Source organism: Sorex araneus, chromosome 2 (genome assembly GCF_027595985.1).
Source record: "Sorex araneus isolate mSorAra2 chromosome 2, mSorAra2.pri, whole genome shotgun sequence".
Classification (NCBI taxonomy): domain Eukaryota; kingdom Metazoa; phylum Chordata; class Mammalia; order Eulipotyphla; family Soricidae; genus Sorex; species Sorex araneus.
This window is the reverse complement of record NC_073303.1, coordinates 129,639,266-129,658,763: the sequence shown is the minus strand read 5'-3', so window position 1 is coordinate 129,658,763 and position 19,498 is coordinate 129,639,266. Positions and strand designations below refer to the sequence as shown.

General features: G+C 64.4%; 1 protein-coding gene across 10 annotated transcripts in view; it reads left to right on the top strand.

Annotated features, from left to right (window-relative positions):
- TRAPPC9 (trafficking protein particle complex subunit 9) overlaps nucleotides 1-19,498 on the top strand; it is a 98,889-nt gene that overhangs the window by 15,171 nt on the left and 64,220 nt on the right. For all 10 annotated transcript variants that reach the window (XM_055125519.1, XM_055125521.1, XM_055125520.1 and 7 more), the window contains 12 exons: nucleotides 4,375-4,496; nucleotides 6,901-7,026; nucleotides 7,492-7,708; nucleotides 7,793-7,936; nucleotides 8,314-8,440; nucleotides 9,079-9,224; nucleotides 10,246-10,331; nucleotides 10,546-10,672; nucleotides 12,059-12,191; nucleotides 12,265-12,428; nucleotides 13,861-14,013; nucleotides 17,783-17,904. In XM_055125519.1, the coding sequence (XP_054981494.1) occupies nucleotides 4,375-4,496; nucleotides 6,901-7,026; nucleotides 7,492-7,708; nucleotides 7,793-7,936; nucleotides 8,314-8,440; nucleotides 9,079-9,224; nucleotides 10,246-10,331; nucleotides 10,546-10,672; nucleotides 12,059-12,191; nucleotides 12,265-12,428; nucleotides 13,861-14,013; nucleotides 17,783-17,904 (1,667 nt within the window). The remainder of the gene's footprint in view (nucleotides 1-4,374; nucleotides 4,497-6,900; nucleotides 7,027-7,491; nucleotides 7,709-7,792; nucleotides 7,937-8,313; nucleotides 8,441-9,078; nucleotides 9,225-10,245; nucleotides 10,332-10,545; nucleotides 10,673-12,058; nucleotides 12,192-12,264; nucleotides 12,429-13,860; nucleotides 14,014-17,782; nucleotides 17,905-19,498) is intronic.

Below are 19,498 nucleotides of genomic sequence, written 5' to 3'. Positions count from 1 at the left end.
AAATCACCAGAAAGAAGAGTCAGCACTTGCAGCTCCAGAGGCCCTTCTTGGCTGGGTCTGGTGTTTTGTTTACGTGCTGTGGAAAGTTTTGTTTCCGGTTTCTCTGTGGTCTCCAAGGCATCAGTGATTCAGGTGTGATTCAGGTGTGCTATTTAATACGCAAATGAATTCAGGCGTGCTGTTTAATATGCAAATACATTCGGTGTGTGTGGGTTTTGTACGCAAATGTGGGTGTCGTTCCCAGGCCTGATCCGAGTCTGGTGGCTGTGAGCCTCCTCAGGGTTCCCTGCTGGGCGTTGGCCTCCTGCTTCAGCATGTGGTCCGGGCGGTCCTGGGGATGCCCCCAGACTCCAGGAAACCAGTGGGGACTCTGTGGCCGGCTGCAGGCCCAGCTGACCCCTCCAGCTCTGGGTCTCTGCCCTGAGGTCTTCATCACACACCTCCCCCTTCTCCTTCCAGTGCTCCCAAGCCTCATCTCTGTCATGCTCGTTCTGGGCCGGTTTCTCTTTGGACACTTTCCGTCGTTCACCTTCAGCCCTGTCCGGGCGGTAAATGTCTCTCCACTCTGTTGGGGGCTTGGACCCTCGCCTGAGAGTTGTCACTACGGCACGGGCCCAGCAGCCGGCCGAGGTCTCTGCTCATGGCGCTGCCTCCCTCCCCAAGTGGCTGAGCTGTCCCTGCCGCTCTCTGCCCTGCCTCGCTCGCCATGTCCACGCTCCCTGTGCCCTCCGACTCTGCGTGTGCCATGCTGCCAATGTGCTGGGTTCGTGCCGAGACGCAGGGAGGTGCCCTGAGTTCCATGTTTTGGCCTCAACGTGGGTCGAAGTGACTTCAGGCTGACAGTGCTTCCGAGGGTCAAGGTGGGTGCCGGGCACCCTGCCCCGCCCCACTTCCCCCGTCCTGAGGAGCAGTGGACTTTCTCTCGCAGCATCGCGTGCAGACCCCCCCCGTGACTCTGTGAGGGCTGCAGTGCCCACAGCATGTGGGCGTGGCTCATCCTCTCCTCTCCGAGGGTCGGACCCCAAGTGCCAGCCACCCACATAAGCTGGGTCTGGCCCAGTGTGCCCTGTGTGGGCCTTGCGTGGTGCCGTCTGCAGGTGTCTCATGGGGGTGGGGGTGGGGGGTAGCAGTGGGCTGCTCTTGCTGGGGGCAGAGGCGGGTCCAGGCCGGGTCAGCCTGCCCCTCCCCAGGACGCCGACTCCCGCACCCCCGCCCTGCCCCGGTGTAGTCGGCACTTACTCCTGGTGCTTTGTTGATTTGGGGAATAGCGCCCACCTGTCCAGGCTCACTCCCAGAGGGTCTAGGGGACCAGGCCCCAGCGCCTGCACTCAGCTGTCACACCATCTCTTCAGCTGCTGGGGATGCTGTGAGCTCCAGGACCTCACCCCGCTGTCCACACCCTGATCCCAGACTCGCTGCTCACTGTAGAGACATACCGGGAGCAGGTTTTTTTTTTTTGGTGGGGGGGGTGGCTTTTTGGGTCATACTTGGCAATGCACTCAGGAATCACTCCTGAGTGTGCCCAGGGGACCCTCTGGGGTGCTGTGGATTGAACCCTGCTCAGGTGCATGCCAGACAGGTACCCTCCCCCGCTGCTGTCTCTATCCCTGTTGTCTTCCTTCTTGTCAGCAAGAGCTGTGAGCCCTGCGGTTATGAGCCTGTCCCTCAGCTGTCCCTCCTGGGAGGGCAGAAAGCCGCTCTGGAGCCCCAACCCCGACCCTCTCCGACAGGAGCAGTGCGTGGAGCTCGGCTGTCCATGCTTCTGTCTGGGGAGCTATTCTCAGAGGTCGGCTGTCCGTGCTTCTGTCTGGGGAGCTATTCTCAGAGGTCGGCTGTCTGTGCGTCTGTCCGGGGAGCTGTTCTCAGAGGTCGGCTGTCCGTGCTTCTGTCTGGGGAGCTATTCTCAGAGGTCGGCTGTCTGTGCGTCTGTCCGGGGAGCTGTTCTCAGAGGTCGGCTGTCTGTGCGTCTGTCCGGGGAGCTATTCTCAGAGGTCGGCTGTCCGTGCGTCTGTCCGGGCGCCCTGCTCAGAGCTCGACTGTCTGTGCTTCTCTCTGGGGCGCCCTGCCCAGAACTCACACTTCCTCAGTGTGACTCGGCTGTGTCGGGTCTGGGGCGCTGGCCTGATGCCATCAGCTGGCCCTGCTGGGCCTCCAGGGCTGGTGCTTGCTTCGAGAAAGGGCCAGAGGTGCTGGAGGCCAGGAGAAGGAGGACGTGGCTCCTGCCAGGGGCGGCCTCGAGGGGCCCAGCCCGTGCCCCCTTGCATGCCCTCTCCTGCGTGTGTTGCCCCTGAGAGTGAGCAGAGGTGCCCATTCTTCTCCTGCCCACACAGAGGCCAGCACTGCCCCCGGGGGTCCTCGGCCCTTTCCTCACTGCAGACAGGCCCCGAAGATACACGCTCCTGTTGTTTATAGCTCCCCAGACAGAAGGACGAGGACCTGCCCTTCCTCCCTGCAGATGCACACACAGACGTACGCGCAGACACACACGCAAGCACACACGCCTCCCGCTGTCCTCAGGACGTGCCCGCACAGCCATATCTGTGCGTGGCTGGGTGTCTGCCCGCCCCGGCCTGCTCCCACACGTGGACTCTGGGCTGCGGAGGAGGGCGGGGCTGGGTGCGGCCCGGCTGTGGCAGGACCCTGCACCCTGCGGAACCACCCAGAAGGCACCACATGTGGCCCCCTGGGGTTTATCCACAGTCCCACCAAGGCCCAGCCTATCCAACCCTGCACCTCTGCCCGCTCTGGGTGCCAGCAGGCACGTGCCCGTCAGGGTGAGGCTGGACGTCCTCAACAGGCCACGCCTGCAGGACGCGGGGACTCTGAGTGCAGGGTGACCCAATCCACAGACCCGGCCCATGCCTGACCTCCAGCTCTCTCACTCGTTCTGCCGTTCTTGGGGCCGGGAGCAGAGAGCCCGGGCCCCCCGTGGGCTGTCAGAGGCCCTCCCTGCGAGCCAGAGCTGTTTCTCGCACGGTGCCACTGGGTTCCGTGGCCTGTGGTGCTGGCAGCCACGGTGAGTCCCTGCTGTTTGGGACCCTCCCACATACCCCCTCCTTGCTGGGCTTGTGCCTGTCTCTCCCTGTGCCCCAGCTCGGCCGTGCTCCCTCTCAGCACAGCTGTGCTTGCTCTCAGCTCGTGGGACTCTGCCCGTGTCTGCTGACACTCAGGCTGTACCTTGCCTGCGTCTGGGGCTGCAGGAGCCCCGTGGCTCTTTGCTGCCCCCCTGCTCCAGGCCCTTCTCTGGTCCTCCACTGGCCCTGGCAGCCTGTGTGTGTGTCCTGGCCCTGCTCCATGTCCAGCGCTGTGGCGGTGGCCAGTGCCCCGTGTGTCTTGTGCCCACCTCCTGTCCTCACCTGGCCTGGAGTGATGCCTGTCTGACCTGCCGCGGCCCCTTAAACTTCCTCCAGCTGCAGTGCCCACGGGCCTGGACCCTCCCAAGTCAGTGGCGACGTTTCTCCGCGTCATCAGCTTACGGCGCTGGGCAGGCGCTGGCCCCTTCTCGGGGCTGGGGGCTCTGGGACCCCTCAGTGCAGCCCTGCACGGTGCTGGCCTGCTAGAGCCGGTGTTGCTCAGGGACACTGACCATCTGCAGGACGGAGTGCAGGGGCAGGGCTGTCCTTGCTCTCTGCGTGCAGGACATAGGCTCCGGCCAGGCTGTTGGGGCACCCTGGGGTGTCCACTCTCTCTTGCCACTTCCATGTAGCCCCAAGTCGGTCTGTGTCCTGCTGGGCTGTTGCTGCCCCTGACCACGGGCCGTTCCTGCCATGCGGCTCGGTGATAGAAAATCCGGGACTGGGGGGTATAAACAAACCCCAGCTGAGACCCTGCCTGAGGCCACGTCTGTTCCTGGGCTCGAGTCTCTGTGGTTCTGTCTGGCCGGCCATCTGTCTGATCCTCTGTCTGTCCTGTTCCAGAGAGCAGCTGAGGCCACCCATGGTGGCCTGATGCAAGTGGGCGGGCCTGGCTGTGGGGAGCGAGTCCCCTGATGGGTGCTGGCGGGGGCAGCGGGTGGGAGAGAGAGAGAGAGTGTGTGTGTGTGTAGGGGGGGCTTGCCTTTCCTGCTGCAGGATTGACGCCCACGTGACTGTGCCGTGAGTCTCGAGGGTTTGGCCGTAGCACGAGGTGCAGCTGTGCCGGGCGTGTCGGGGGTGGGGAGCAGGCGGTTTGCGGCTTCGCGCCTGGAGCTGGACTGCAGACCCCTGTTCCCGAGGCCTGCCCAAGTTCCTGTCTCCGGGCTATGCCATCTGGGCGCTCTGCTCAGGAGCTCTGTTCTGGGGCACCCGAAGCAGAGACTCGTCCCCCGCCTGTGCGTGTCCCTCTCTCCCAGAAGCACGGGCACCGCGGCCCACAGCCTCTCTCCCCCGCTCCCAGGTGCCCTCACCACCAACGGCATCAATGCCGACACCAGCACTGAGATCGGGCGTGCCAAGAACTGCCTGGGGCCAGAGGACATCATCGACAAGTACAAGGAGGCGATCTCGTACTATAGCAAGGTGAGACCCCAGGCCTGCGTTTGGGCCGGGCCTTGGTGGGAGTTGGCTGCGGTGACTCCAGGTGTCCGTAGGCTTTATTTACGCCCATGATGCATTGGAGGCATTGAGGGGCTGGGGATTCTCTGCCTCCCTCCCTCTTTTATCCTCTTTCTTCCTGACTCTGTTTTCTTTCTTTCTTTCTTTCTTTTTTTTTTTTTTGCTTTTTTTTTGGGGGGGTCACACCTGGCAATACACAGGGGTCACTCCTGGCTCTGCACTCACCTGGCTCTGCACTCAGGAATCACCCTTGGCAGTGATCAGAGGACCATATGGGATGCTGGGAATCGAACCCGGGTTGGCCGCATGCAAGGCAAACGCCCTACCTGCTGTGCTATCGCTCCAGCCCCTCTTTCTTTCTTTCTTTCTTTCTTTCTTTCTTTCTTTCTTTCTTTCTTTCTTTCTTTCTTTCTTTCTTTCTTTCTTTCTTTCTTTCTTTCTTTCTTTTTTATTTTGCCTTTTGGGTCACACCTGGCGATGCACAGGGGTTACTCCTGGCTCTGCACTCAGGAATTACTCCTGGCGGTGCTCAGGGGACCATATAGGATGCTGGGAATCGAACCTGGGTCGGCCGCATACAAGGCAAACGCCCTACCCACTGTGCTATCCTCCAGCCCCAGTGACCCCCATTTTCTTAACTGGCATTATGACTGCATAGTCTACCCCTGAGGAGTCCTAAAGCACGTTAAAAATCAGATTGGAGGGGCCGGAGGAAGAGTACAGAGCGGAGGGCCCTTGCCTTGCATGCTGCCAAGCCGGGTTTGATCTCCAGCACCCCACATTTTCCCTGAGCCCACCAGAAGTGACCCCGAGTGCAGAGCCAGGAGTCAGCCCTGAGCATCACCGGGTGTGGAGGGGCCGAGAGTGCACAGTGTGGAGGGCGCTAGCCTCACATGACTGGCCACCCTCAGCACCCCACTTGGTTGCCTGCCTGGGGGTCTCTGGAGATGCCGGGGGCGGGGCAGCCCCTCATCCAGGGCACATGCTGCGTGTTTAGTGAGTCTCACTCTGTCCACGGGGTGTGCGTGTCCTTCCTGTTCACGGAGCATGCGTGTCGTTCCCTGTCCAGGAGCACACATGTCCTCCCTGGCCCAGGAGCATGCATGTCCTTCCGGGCACAGGAACATGTGTGTCCTTCCTGGCCCGGGAGCACATGTGTCCTCGAGTGCCCTTCCCGGCCCAGGAGCATGCATGTCGTCCCTGCCTTGGCCAGAGGACTGAGTGCCCACGTGGAGACCAGAGTGGGATTTCGTGTGATGCTGAGTGTGTGGGATGTGGCGTGCACAGGGATTCAGGTGCCTGCTGTACGTGGCTGATCACTGAGCACCGAACTTGGAGCACCTCCTGAGCACTGGCCTTAGAGAAAATTATAGACGCAGTATGTGAGTTCAGCCAGAACGTTGTGAGAGGAAACTGCTCTAGCCGCTTGCAGAGCTGATTGTTGGATCGCTGTGTGGTTCACGGAACACGCTGTTCCAGTGGGTCCAGTCACGTGGTGTGCCAGCACCCGGCCCTCTGCCGAATGCGTTTCTGTTTTCAGATTTTTTATTTTTTATTTTATTTTATTTTATTTTTGCTTTTTGGGTCACACCCAGCAATGCTCAGGGGTTACTCCTGGCTTTGCACTCAGGAATTATTCTGGCGGTGCTCAGGGGACCATATGGGATGCTGGGGATCGAACCCGGGTTGGCCGCATGCAAGGCAAACGCCCTACCCGCTGTGCTATCGCTCCGGCCCCTGGTTTCAGATTTTTAAGGAAAAGAAATAATGAGCTTATCCCCCTGGAATTGATTCTCTGCACGAGCTGCTTTTCTTCTGGCTACACTTGGTGGTGCGCAGGGCTCACTCCTCGGGGCTCGGGACCGTGTGGGCTGGCGGTGGGGCAGTGCCTGCCCACTGTCCTGCTCTCCGGCCCTGCGTCAGCTCTTTGGCTGGCACTGCAGGGTCGGCAGAACCGGCACCGTGGCTGTGCACCACACCTCGGGGGGTGCGACAGTCCCACGTCCCAGACCCTGCGGCTGCCCCCGCCCCGAGGGCCCTGAGACGGCTTCCCGGGGGTCTCCCGCCCAGACGGCAGGCCCTGTCTGCCCCAGCCGCGCTCTCGGGCTCGATCCCGTCCTGCCCCATGCGACCTTCCTTCCGGGGTCGGGGCTGGGTGCAGGAGCAGGAGCCGAGGCCCGGGGTAGAGGAAGAGTGCCCGGGAGCAGCAACGGGCGGGAGGGAGGCTGGGCCCTTTGAGAGCTCGCTGCGGGCAGCGCTTCTGGCTCGGGGTGGGCACCGCCAGCGTGACCCCCGCGGCTGCTCTCCCTGGGACTGGCAAGGGCCCCGTGCCCGGCCCGGCTCAGATGCAGTGTCTCCTGCGCTGCAGTACAAGAACGCGGGTGTCATTGAGCTGGAGGCCTGCGTGAAGGCCGTGCGCGTCCTGGCCGTCCAGAAGCGCAGCATGGAGGCGTCCGAGTTCCTGCAGAACGCCGTCTACATCAACCTGCGCCAGGTGTGTGTCCGGTGCCCTCTCCACCCCGAGGCAGCTCCCCGCGCCCCGGGATCCCATCTGTCTGAGGAGAGCTGCCCCACAGGGCCGCCTGCGCCTTAATGCCCGTCTTCTGTCGGGAGCCCATGTCCGGGCCTGCCCACTGGGGGCAGTGCAGGTGCCCTGCTCTCCCCAGGCATTTGCTGGGTCCCCCGTGTCCCTGCATGCCGAGAAAGCCGACCCCCCCCATATTGCTGAATCCTGTCCCTTGCTCACCCCGCTGTCCCCACTGACCCCTCTGACCCCTCTGATTCCACTGCCCCTGCTATCCCCGCTGACCCCTCTGACTCCTCTGTCCTCTCTGACCTCTCTGTCCCCACTGACCCTTCTGACCCCTCTTTCCCCGCTGACTCCTCTGTCCCCTCTGAGCCCTCTGAGCCCATTGTCCCTGCTGACCCCGTGACCCCACTGTCCCCGCTGTCCCTGCAGCTGTCGGAGGAGGAGAAGATCCAGCGCTATAGCATCCTGGCCGAGCTGTACGAGCTCATCGGCTTCCGCCGCAAGTCGGCCTTCTTCAAGCGCGTGGCCGCCATGCAGTGCGTGGCCCCCAGCATCGCTGAGCCCGGCTGGCGCGTCTGCTACAAGCTGCTGCTGGAGACGCTGCCCGGGTACAGCCTGTCCCTGGACCCGCAGGACTTCAGCAGAGGTGGGGCCGGGCGCTGTTGGCGGGGGGCGGGGGGGCTCGCAGTGCAGGTGCTCCGGGCGAGTGCTCTGACTCGAGTGTCCGCAGGTGCGCACCGGGGCTGGGCGGCCGTGCAGATGCGGCTCCTGCATGAGCTGGTGTACGCGTCCCGGCGCATGGGCGACCCTGCGCTGGCCGTGCGGCACCTCTGTTTCCTGCTGCAGACCATGCTGGACTTCCTGTCCGACCAGGGTGAGTGACCATGCGGGCGTGGCAGGGGCCACGGGAGGCGCTGCCCCCCACTCACGACCCCACAGCCCCACACTGGTGGCAGGGTCGCGTCCCCCAGAGCCGGGCAAAGGTCCGGGCCAGCTGGGGCCCCTCCTGCTGGCCTCCTCAGAGACCTGGAGGGGAGGAGGGGGGAGGGCCGGGAGGAGGGATGGGACGGGGGAGGAGGGAGGAGGGCACCACCCAGTGACAGCCCCGCTGTCTTCTCGTGACTGGGGTCAGGAGGCCCTGTGTGTTCCCGCTGGGCTGCTGTCCGGGCGGTGTCCTGGGAGAGGGTGTCCCCGTGTCCCTGCCCCCCTACCCTCTGCCTCACACCCGCCACCTTCACCTTTGCGCTTTAGAGAAGAAGGACGTCACCCAAAGCCTGGAGAGCTACACGTCCAAGTGTCCAGGCACCATGGACCCCATCCCACTCCCGGACGGCCTCACCCTGCCCCCTGTGCCCTTCACCAAGCTGCCCATCGTCAGGTGAGTGGCCCAGCTGGCACCCTCCGAGCCTTCTCTCCCTTTCCGGAGGGAGTCGGGCGGCGCATTGCCCCTGGGTCAGTGCCGGCTGAGGGCAGAGCCGAGGGCCGAGGGACCAGCGCTGCCCTTGTCCCCTTGGGGCATCAGAGGCGGAGGGTGGGAGGGGCGTGAGTGGGAGCGGCGACTCACCCTGAGGTGCTCACGCTGGGGCCATGGGGCCCTCGGACGGCTGTCTGTGGGAGGCAGGGCTGCCCTGTGCCCGCCTGCTTCTCCAGCAGGACAAGCCCGACCTTGCGAGGGCTGCGTGAGGGGAGGTGGGGGTGTGGGCGGCTTGGCCAGCCTGCAGTGTGGGTGTGCTGTTTGCCGTGGCATGGGAGGTGCCCCAGCCCCCTGCAGCACTCCAGGGGCCCCGATGCCGGCATGCCGGTGCTGCTCCAGTGGACGGTCGGGGATGGCGCTGGCCTGCCTGGCTCCTGCAGCCTGGGAGTCGCCCGTGTCCTCTCTGCCCAGTGCAGCCGGCCAGCTTGTCCCGGGCTGCGGCTCCTGAGGCCTCCCTGGCATCCCCGAGTGTCCCTGTGCTTGGGGCAGTGAGAGATGCTGTGTGCGCCGGCCAGCGTCCCCCCATCCCCTCCGAACTGCAGGTGTGTGAAACTGCTGAGCCTCCCGGCCAGCCTGCGGCCCCAGAAGGTGAAGAGCCTGCTGGGCCCCAGCGTCAGCAGCAAGAGCCCCTTCATCTACTCGCCTATCACCGCCCACAGCCGTGCCGAGGAGCGCAGCAAGAAGATCGGTACGGCCTGCCCATGTCAGCCCCCCCCAACCCGTGCCCTCAGCTCTGCGCCCGTCCCCCCCCCCCGTGCCCTCCCCCTGCGCCTCCCCACCGTGCATCCGTGCCCTGCGCCCATGCCTTGTGCCCCCATGCCCTGCCGTTCCCCGCCCAGTGCCCAACCGTGTCCCCACGCCCCTGGTGCCTGCTCGCACCTCCGTGTCTGCCATGGTCTGCCATGGATGCAGCTCTGGCGTCCAGTCTCTGCAGCCCACAGCTCCTGTGGCCCGGGCTGACTCTCTAAACACGGGCTCCCAAAAGGGACCCGGCGAGAGTTCTGGAAGCCCGATGAAGCCGGGATGGAGGGTTCCACAGACACCCAGGGGGCTGGCAGCAGGGTCAGATCGCTCTGAGGTGCCTGGGACATGCCAAGGGATTGGCAGTGAGTGTCATGGTCATGCCCTGTGGCCCCGAGCACTGTGCCAGCTGGGTTGGGGTGGCGCGTTGGGAATGTGGCGCTGACTCAGGACTGGGGAGTGTGGTCTGCAGGGCGGGGGCTGGCAGGACCCCCGGAGACGGCTGCTTTCTTCTCTCCAGCACGGGCAGGTGCCTTCTCCCCATGCCCTGTGGCCTCCACGCCCTGTCCTCAGCATGTGCCCCCTGCCCCCACCCATGCTTGCTCCAGCCTGTGGCCCTCCAGCCCCGTGCTTGGTGGGAGGCCTGCTGACCGCTGACCGCTGATGTACCCGGCCCTAGCCTGTGAGGGCTATGCAGGCGTGCCTGCTGCATGGTCACTGCTCCTGGTTGTGCTCGCTGCTGGGTTTGGGACAAGCGCATGCCCCCCACCCCACACCCTGGCCAGCCCTGCCCTGCAGGCCTAGCCCTGCCCCACACGCCCCACTCCGCTCCATCAGCTTACTGCCTCCCCACCAGCCCCGCCCCACCCACCTAGCTCGCCCCACCCACATGCCTAGCCCCACCCACCTATCCCCCCTACCCGCTTGCCCAGCCCCGCCCCACCCAGCCCCGCTATATGCTTTTCCAGACTTCCAGTGGGTCCAGGGCGATGTGTGCGAGGTGCAGCTGATGGTCCACAACCCCATGCCGTTTGAGCTCCGAGTGGAAAACATGGTGCGTGTCCGCCCAGCCCGCGATGCCCTGCCCTGCCTCAGAGATGGACCCGTGGGCAGCCCTTGCAGGCACAGAACCAGGATGCCCATGGTCATGCTGGCTGCTCTGAGTGCCCTGGGGGCCCCACGCCCTGCAGCGTCCCTCCTCTGGGCTCCCAGCTAGTGAGTTCTGCCTTTGGGGGCTGAGCCGGGATGGTCTTGCCTGTCCCGTGCAGGGCCTGCTCACGAGCGGCGTGGAGTTCGAGTCCCTGCCTGCGGCGCTGTCCCTGCCTGCCGAGTCTGGCCTCTACCCGGTGACGCTCGTTGGAGTCCCCCAGACCACTGGGACCATCACTGTGAACGGTCAGCCCCCACCCCCGCCCCCAGCTGCACTCCCTGCCTTCTCCGCACCTTCCTGGGTAGGCAGGGGCTGTACACAGAACCTTCTGGGATGGACTGGAGTAGACCGGCAGGCTGGCCACGTCACGTGACCCGGGATGTCCTCTCTCCCGGCTGCGCTTCCTGCTGTGCGTCTGCTCCATCTCCCACCCAGCTGGGCCCCCTCTGAGCTCACTAGTTTCTATAGGTTCCCCGGGGCTGCCTCTCGTGACCCCTCTCCCCTCCCATCCCCTCTCCCCCAAGGGGCGCCCCAGGGCAGCTCAGGGCTGCCCACTCACTTCCTCCTCCCTGGTCCCTGCTTGCTCCAAAGTCCTGTGTCCAGGCGGCACCCGTGCCACCACCCCATTTTTGGGCTTTGATCCACACCTAGCAGTGCTTGGGGCTGACTCCTGGCTCTGTGCTTAGGCTCACTCCTGACTCTGTGTTTGGGGCTCACTTCTGACTGTGCTCGGGGTTCACTCCTGGCTTTATGCTCAGGGCTGACTCCCAGCTTTGTGCTTGGGGCTGATTCCTAGCAGGCTTGGGAACCTATAGGGGTCAGACCCATGTGCCCAGGAGAGGGAAGGCCTGAGTCACTGTGCCATGTGCCGTGGTCGCTGGCCCCGGCTCAGCCTTCGGTCATGCCGCAGAGTCGGGGGAGGCCTCTTTCCACAGTGGCCCTCTCGGATTCTGAAAGCCCTTTCCCAGTGCTGCCAAGTGGTTCCAAGTGTCCCGTCACTGCCAAGTGGCTTTTATATACTCGTGTTTATTTATTTATTTATTTGATTTTTTTCTTTTTGGTCACACCCGACGATGCTCAGGGTTTATTCCTGGCTCTGTGCTCAGGAATTACTTCTGGCGGTGCTTGGGGGACCCTATTGGATGCCGGGGATCGAACCCGGGTCTCCTGCATGCAAGGCAAACGCCCTGCCTGCTGTACTATCACTCCGGTCCCTACTTGTGTTTATTTTTGTGCAGAGGATTGGCCATCTGCAGTGCCAGCCCTGTCCTGGTCACTGGTCGGCTCTCGTCTCTCCTCTCTGCTTCCCTGGGCAGGGCCAGGGGATGAGTGTGGGTGCACTGGGAAGAGGGGACTCTGCTTGGGGACCAGTTCCTCCTGGCTCAGTGCTCAGGGACTGACTCCTGGCTCAGTGCTCAGGGACTGACTTCTGGCTCAGTGCTCGGGAACTGACTCCTGGCTCAGTGTTTAGAGGACCGTGCAGTGTCGGGGATGGACCCAGCTTCTGCCACCTGTGCTCAGCCCTGGGCTGTCTCCCCCGCTGCCCGCCGGCCCCCGGGCCCTGCGAGGCCTTTCCCTTTGCTGGGTGGGTGCAGGCCCGCGGGCACCTCGACGCTCGCCGCGTCTCGCAGGCTACCATACCACGGTCTTCGGCGTCTTCAGCGACTGTCTGCTGGAGGACCTGCCGGGGCTGAAGAGCAGCGGCTCCTCCGTGGAGGTCGTCCCCGCCCTGGCCAGGCTGCAGATCAGCACGTCGCTGCCCAGGTGGGGACTCCTGCTGGGGGCGGGGCCCGCCCTGTGCTGCTGACCGCTGGCCTGACCGTGCCGCTGCTGTCAGGTCTGCGCACGCCCTGCAGCCGCCCGCCGGGGACGAGGTGACCGCCAACGTGTCCGTGCAGCTGTTCAACGGGGAGACGCAGGAGCTGGTCATCAGGCTGGAGAACATCGGCGTGCAGCCGCTGGAGAAGCTGGAGGTCACCTCCAAACTCCTCAGCACCAAAGGTGGGTGCGCAGGCGGCTCGGCTGGCGCCGTCCCCGGAGTGTTCCCCCGACGCCCGGGCTCAGGCTGTGCAACTCCTAGTGGCACGTGGCTGACCAAGGTGGACGGCCCAGAGGTGCGGGGGTCTGGCCAGAGCCCCGCCTGGTGGTGCTCGCCCCTCCCCTCCAGGCACGCACCCCTGGCCCTGCGGGAGAGACCCCCGCTCTGCAAGGCCCAGACCTGCTCCCTCTGCTCCGCGGGGCGCCCGGGCGGGTCTGGTCCAGGGTCCGGCCTAGAAGTGCGCAGGTGTGGACTTGGTTGTAGCCCGTCGGATTGTAGACTGACCGCAGGAGCTAGTGGCCATCAGCGTGGTGCCCGCTGGGACCCTCCGACCCTGCCCGGGCCCCGCCTTCTGTTTCCACTCTCAGCCTCTCCGGCTCAGAGCCATGTCCCAGGGACGAGCACTTTTCTCTAAGTCACAAGAAGGTGTTCCTGGCTCTTAGCCTGCACCGGGCAGTTTTCGTGAGGGGGGGCGGGGAGGCGCAGAACGGAGGTGTCCCTGACCCCTGTGGACTCTGGTTGAGTTGGGATTTACTTGGTGTGTGTTTGTGAGTTTGGGGCCACACCCATCAGTGTTTGGAGCTTATCCAGGCACTGTGCTCAGGGCTCACTCCTGCTGGGTTCAGGACCATGTGGGGTGCCAGGGACCGAACCCCGATAACTGTGTGCGAAGCAGGCGTGAAGCCCAGTCTTGTCTCCAGGCCTCGGCCTCAGGCGTGTCTGATGGCCTGGCCTGGGTGTCGTCACCCTTCCTGGTGGCCTGTTGGAGTGGAGCCCACGGACATGGGCTGGAGGTACCTGGTGCCAGAGCCCAGTAGGCCCAGACAGCGCCAGCCTCTCCTCAGCCCTGACCTGAACCCTGACACCCCTCCCTGACCCTAACCCCTAACGTGACCCTCAGTCCTAACCCTTAAACCTGACCCCCAGCCTTGACCCCCAGCCCGAGTCCTAATCCTTAAGCCCTAACCCCTAACCTGAACCCCTAACCTGAACCCCAACCCTAACCCCCAGCCCTAACCTGGGGCTCTGCCACTGAGACCCCAACCCAAGGCCGAACGCTCACCTGAACCCTAACTGAGCCCCGACCTGTGCTGAGCTCGGGGACAGGGACTGTCCCTCTGACCTGAGCGGCCGAGGACCCTGCTGGGCCTAGGAAGGCAGAGCTGAGGGCCAGTGCTGCCTGACCCCTGGCCCTGCAGCCACCCTGCTGGGCCCTGGGTCTGGGGGAGGTGGGAAAGGGCCCCCTGGTGCCCACCATGCAGACACGTGTCCCGGCCTGCGTCTTCAGGGTCGCCCTGGCACTCCCTCCAGGGCAGCCCGGGGCGCGGCGACGTGGACACTTGCCGGGTCCCATGGCTTCGTGGCCACGCCGACACCCCAGTTCTGTCGTTGCAGAGAAGCTGTCGGGGCCCCTCCTGAGCTGGAGGCTGGAGGAGACGCTGGCCCAGTTTCCCCTGCAGCCCGGCGAGGTGGCCACGCTCACGGTCAGCATCCGTGCCAAGCTGGACTTCTCCTGCCAGGAGAGCCTACTCCAGGACCTGAGTGATGGTGAGTGCCGCCTGCGTCCCCGGCTGTGCCCGCACCCTTGGCTGGTCAGGAGGGACAGGGCGGGGGGCGCTCGGGCAGGTCGGCTTGAGGGCGCCACCCTCCAAAGCCCTGCAAACGGCCGCCCATGCCAGGGCCCCATTTTCTGCCTGTTGTCCTCGGCTATGCCTGGGACACACGTGGGGGCCGGATGGCACCTGGGCCTTGCCCAGCCAAGCAGCCCGGCCCCGCATCCCTGCTCGTGGTGCAGAGCCCGGAGCCTTTCCCCACTCTCCCCAGGCAGGGATGAGTGGCCGAGTGGGGTGGGGTGCTGAGCTCGGCTGCTCGCTCACTGTGACCTGCACCCACGGTGCTCGTGACCTTTGCCCGGGGTCAGGAGGCCACAGCCGAGGCCCGTATCTTGAGGTGCCGGCCTTGTCCGTGGCCCTGAGGTGCAGGGTCGTGTCTTCTCCTCAGGAGTGGGTGGGTTCAGGGCCATGATTTTAGCTGCCCGGATGGCCCATGGGCTCCCACACGTGGACTCGCTGCAGCTGGGAAGGCCCTGTGCTCACTTGGGGTCTCTGCCTCACTCGGGGTCTCTGCCTCACTCGGGGTCTCTGCACCCACTCGGGGTCTCTGTCTCACTCGGGGTCTCTGCCTCACTCGGGGTCTCTGCGCCCACTCGGGGTCTCTGCCTCACTCGAGGTCTCAGCCTCACTCGGGGTCTCTGCACCCACTCGGGGTCTCTGCCTCACTCGGGGTCTCTGCGCCCACTCGGGGTCTCTGCGCCCACTCGGGGTCTCTGTCTCACTCGGGGTCTCTGCCTCACTCGGGGTCTCTGTGCTCACTCGGGGTCTCTGTGCTCACTCGGGGTCTCTGCGCCCACTCGGGGTCTCTGCCTCACTCGGGGTCTCTGCCTCACTCGGGGTCTCTGCGCCCACTCGGGGTCTCTGTCTCACTCGGGGTCTCTGTCTCACTCGGGGTCTCTGCACCCACTCGGGGTCTCTGTCTCATTCGGGGTCTCTGTCTCACTCGGGGTCTCTGTCTCACTCGGGGTCTCTGCCTCACTTGGGGTCTCTGTGCTCACTCGGGGTCTCTGCGCCCACTCGGGGTCTCTGCCTCACTCGGGGTCTCTGCCTCACTCGGGGTCTCTGCGCCCACTCGGGGTCTCTGTCTCACTCGGGGTCTCTGTCTCACTCGGGGTCTCTGCACCCACTCGGGGTCTCTGTCTCATTCGGGGTCTCTGTCTCACTCGGGGTCTCTGTCTCACTCGGGGTCTCTGCCTCACTTGGGGTCTCTGTGCTCACTCGGGGTCTCTGCCTCACTCGGGGTCTCTGCGCCCACTCGGGGTCTCTGTCTCACTCGGGGTCTCTGTCTCACTCGGGGTCTCTGTCTCACTCGGGGTCTCTGCCTCACTCGGGGTCTCTGTCTCACTCGGGGTCTCTGCCTCACTTGGGGTCTCTGCCTCACTCGGGGTCTCTGTCTCACTCGGGGTCTCTGCCTCACTCGGGGTCTCTGTCTCACTCGGGGTCTCTGTCTCACTCGGGGTCTCTGCGCCCACTCGGGGTCTCTGCCTCACTCGGGGTCTCTGCGCCCACTCTGGGTCTCTGCCTCACTCTTGGTCTCTGCCTCACTTGGGGTCTCTGCGCCCACTCAGGGTCTCTGTCTCACTCGGGGTCTCTGCCTCACTCGGGGTCTCTGTCTCACTCGGGGTCTGGGCTCAGAGTTGCTGCTGGGTAAAGCCTGGAGCGGAGCTGGAGGTTCTGGCCCCGCCCCGTTGCCCAGGCTTCTGTCGCTGGTCTCTGGGATTGAGAGTCCCAAGGCAGAGCCCCTGACTCCAGGCGATTGGAGGGACAAGAACGTGGTGTCCCTGGACCGACAGACCCTGGTGGTCAGGGGCCTGCCAGGCAGGGGAGGGGACACCGACATGCCTGAGGTACTTCCTTCCTGTCCCTCTCTCCTGTCATCCATGGGGTCCCACGGAGCTGCCAGTGCTGGCGTCCACTCTGCTCGGGGCTGTCTCTTCTCACAGGTCCTGCGGCCGGCTCGGGCTCTTCTGATCCTGGGCCTCCTGCGACACCGTGGCCCTGTGGTCACTCGCTGCCTTGCTGTGTCCTGCCCAGGCCCTCAGGGTGGCTGTGAACCCACGTGTACACTTGGGGGGTTTGGGCTGGGTCCTGGACTGTCCAGTCTGTGGTTTCAGAAATGGGTCTTCAAGGTTCATTTTAGTTCTTTTCAGATTGGGCTGGTCATGGGGCGGCTAATCACTCCCACCCCCACCTGCCAAGCCCACCATCCATCCACCCACCGTCCATCTACCGCCCATCATCTGTTCACCATCCGTCCTCCCTCCCGCCCACGCCCCTCCCCTCAGCTCCCAGCCCATCTTGGTCGGTGTGTTCGGCCTCCGTCCCCCTGGGGGGCAGCTCGTTGCTCTTCGCCAAGGTAGACTCAGAGCTGAGTCCTGCTCGCACGGTGCCCTGCTCATCTCCGCTGCCGCCTTCCCTCCCGCGGCCGCTGAGTGCTGCCTCTCAGGCCTGTGCGGGTGGCCCGTCCCCTTGACCCCACCTACACCCTGGCCGTCCTGCGAGACCCCCTTGGAGAGCCGTGCTGTTGCCAGCTGGGTTGTGAGCGGTTTCCAGCCTCTTGAAAGAGCTTCTGTCTTTACGCTTGTGAAGGCAGTTGAAGCGAGTGAAGTGACTCAGTTAGCCGGGAGTTGTCCCCAGCGGCCGGTGCTGGCAGGCCCATCTCCTCTGGCCTGTGATTTGCGAGGCCCGTGGGCTTCGGGTGACCTGGAGCACAGATGTGAATCCCAGCTCCGTCCCGGAGTGCAGAAATGAGCTGGTGCCGACCTGTGCTGAGTGAAATGGGGCCCAGGCACATCCAGGTGCAGAGAATGCGGGTTTACTTCCTGAGCTCAGGAGCGGCTGGGAGGGGCCCACACGAGAGGCCTGTCCACGGAGCCCAAGGCCCCCATGCCACGGAGGAGAGCTGCTCAGGCAGGAAGTGAGACCGCGGTCCTTCCCCGGACTGTGGGCCCGGGTGAAGTTTCCTGGGGGCCTCAGGCGCTGGTCTGCGTGTCCCCAGGGCGACTGGCTGCTATGGGCGATGGTGACAGAGAGGGTGACATGTGGCATGGGAGGGCAGCCGGGAGTTCGAGAGGGGCCGGGCAGTGCCTTGAGTGGACAGAGAATGTGGCCCTGGGTGGTGAGAGGCCCCAGGAGAAGCCCGTGTTCCTGCCCGCCCTTCCCCAGTTGAGGGTGGGCTCACAGGGGTCACCCGCACCCAGAGGGACAGAGCAGGGGTGGATGAAGGGTGGATCAAGGCGCCCCATGAACTGTTGCTGCCTGGGCCCGAGTGACCTCATGTATGTGCTGGTGATCGCACTAGTGAACAGACAAGGGAGTGAGCAGATGCATGAATGCATGTGTGCGTGCATGTATGTGTGTATGTGTGTGTGCATGTAGGTGTGTGTGTATGTGTATGCATGTGTATGCGTGTGCGCACATGCATGTACGTGTGTGCAAGCGTGTGCACATGTGCATGTTCATGTGCTTGTGTGCGTGCGTGTGCTTGTACATGTGTGTGTGCACGTGTGTTTGTGTGCGTATGCACGTGAATACGTGCATGTGTGTGTACATGTACATGTGAGCATGTGTGTGTGTGTGTGTGTGCCTGCAGTCTTGTGTCTTTTCTCTGTCCAGGCCTGGATGGACAGCGAGTGCGGAGTTTCCGGGTGTGCATGGGCGTCCAGGCCCCTCACGCGCCCTCCCCCGCCTCTTCCTCCCCGCAGATGGCGTCAGCGTCACCGGCTTCCCCCTCAGCAGCCCATCTCGCCAGGTGGTGCGGCCTCGAGCGGACAGTAAGGCGGCTGTGCCTGAGGGCAGCAGGCCCGGGGATCCAGGGCCCAGCAAGGTGAGTGGGTGGGGGCGGCCTCCGGGGGCCTGTGGGTGCTCGGCCTGGCTCGGGGGTGGGCCGCTGAGCCTCCGTGTGGGCCTCCAGAGTGGAGCCTTTCTCCCCAGCTGCGGGGAGGCGGGCTCACTGCGGCATCTTCCTGACCTGGCTGGCGGTGGGGGCTGTTGGGGGCCAGGGGCGGCGAGCCTGGGGTCTGCTCAGAGGCCTGGGCTGAGGTTTGGGGGGTTGCTCTGGGGAGGGAGCAGGGGCACAGAGGCAGGCGTGGCTCGGGTGGGCCGACGCAGGAGGGGGGACCCTTGTCCTTGTGGCACCTGCCCCTGTAGAGCCTGACTGGGGGGGCCCCCCGTGTGCCGCGGCCCCGGACCCCAAGTCGCTGTGGAGTGTGTGGTCAGCGGGAAGGACAGCTGCCGGCCGCCTGGCCGAGTGCGTGGAGACGAGCCCGAGCTCCTCCAGCTGGTGGCAGGCGGACAGCCTGTGTTTGGCGTCCCCTCGGAATGGCGGTCACAGTGACTTGGCGCTGCGTGGCCCTCTGCACGCACCGCGGGAAAGACCTGCTCCTCAGGCACACGCCTCGCGCTCGCCTCTCCTTTGCCTCCTTCACTGGGGGGATTCCATCGTTACCCCTATGCTCCTCCGAACGGCTTTCGGGGGGCTTCTGGCCACTCGTCACTGCGGCCTGGGTGCGGAGCTGGGCTTGCCCGGCTGCGTCTCGGAGCCTCACGGCTTGACGTCCTGTCCTGAGCGGTTTCCGCCCACGGTCAAAGGTTCCCAGGGAGAAGCTCGGGGCGTCCGGGAGTGGAAACATCTAACTCCTTCCTTCCCGGGCTGTGGGGCCGAGAGTCCATCTCGGAGCAGCGGGAGAAACCTGACAAGTCAGAGGTGTGTCTGAGCCAGAGGGCGGTGCGGAGGCCTGGGGGCTGGCAGGAAGCCTTGCTTGCTGGGATCTGGTCCTTCTGACAGACGCATGAGGGACAGCACCCCTGGCAAGGGAGGTGCTCCACTCCCTTCAGGAAGTACAAAAACTGCTGGAAATTCTGGAATTCTGTCACGGCCCAGGGAAGCCAGGATGGAGCAAAGCCACTGTTGCCGATAGCTCCCGGGAGAGAGAGGAGTTTGGGAGCCGTGGGGGAAATGCCGTGTTGATGGTTTACACTGAATTTGCTTACGTAACTTAAGCAAAAGTTATGGACAGACATAGCCTGAAGAGGGAACGGTACGCGCCAGGGAACTCAGTCAGGCGGGCCAGAAGACCGATGGCCAGGTGAAGGGCTGGTGGTCAGCGGTCAGTAGTCACAGCAGGAGCAAATGTCGAGAGACAGCCGGAGGCGAACCCCTCCAGGCCAGAGGCAACACCCGGGCACACACAGTGACTCGGGGAACGTGGAAGCCAGGACAGGAGCCACGGGACCCCATGCGGTGGATCCCAGGCGTGCGCAGACAGAGGGGGACTCTGGGAATGGACGCAGGGGCCAGAGAAGGAGGGAGAGGGCAGGGAGGGCCTGTGCAGCCCGGAAGGCGCGAGCACGGCTGGTCCTCATGATGTGGCCAGGCTGCCCGGATGGGGGTCACTCTCCGCCCCACTGCCTGGACGGGT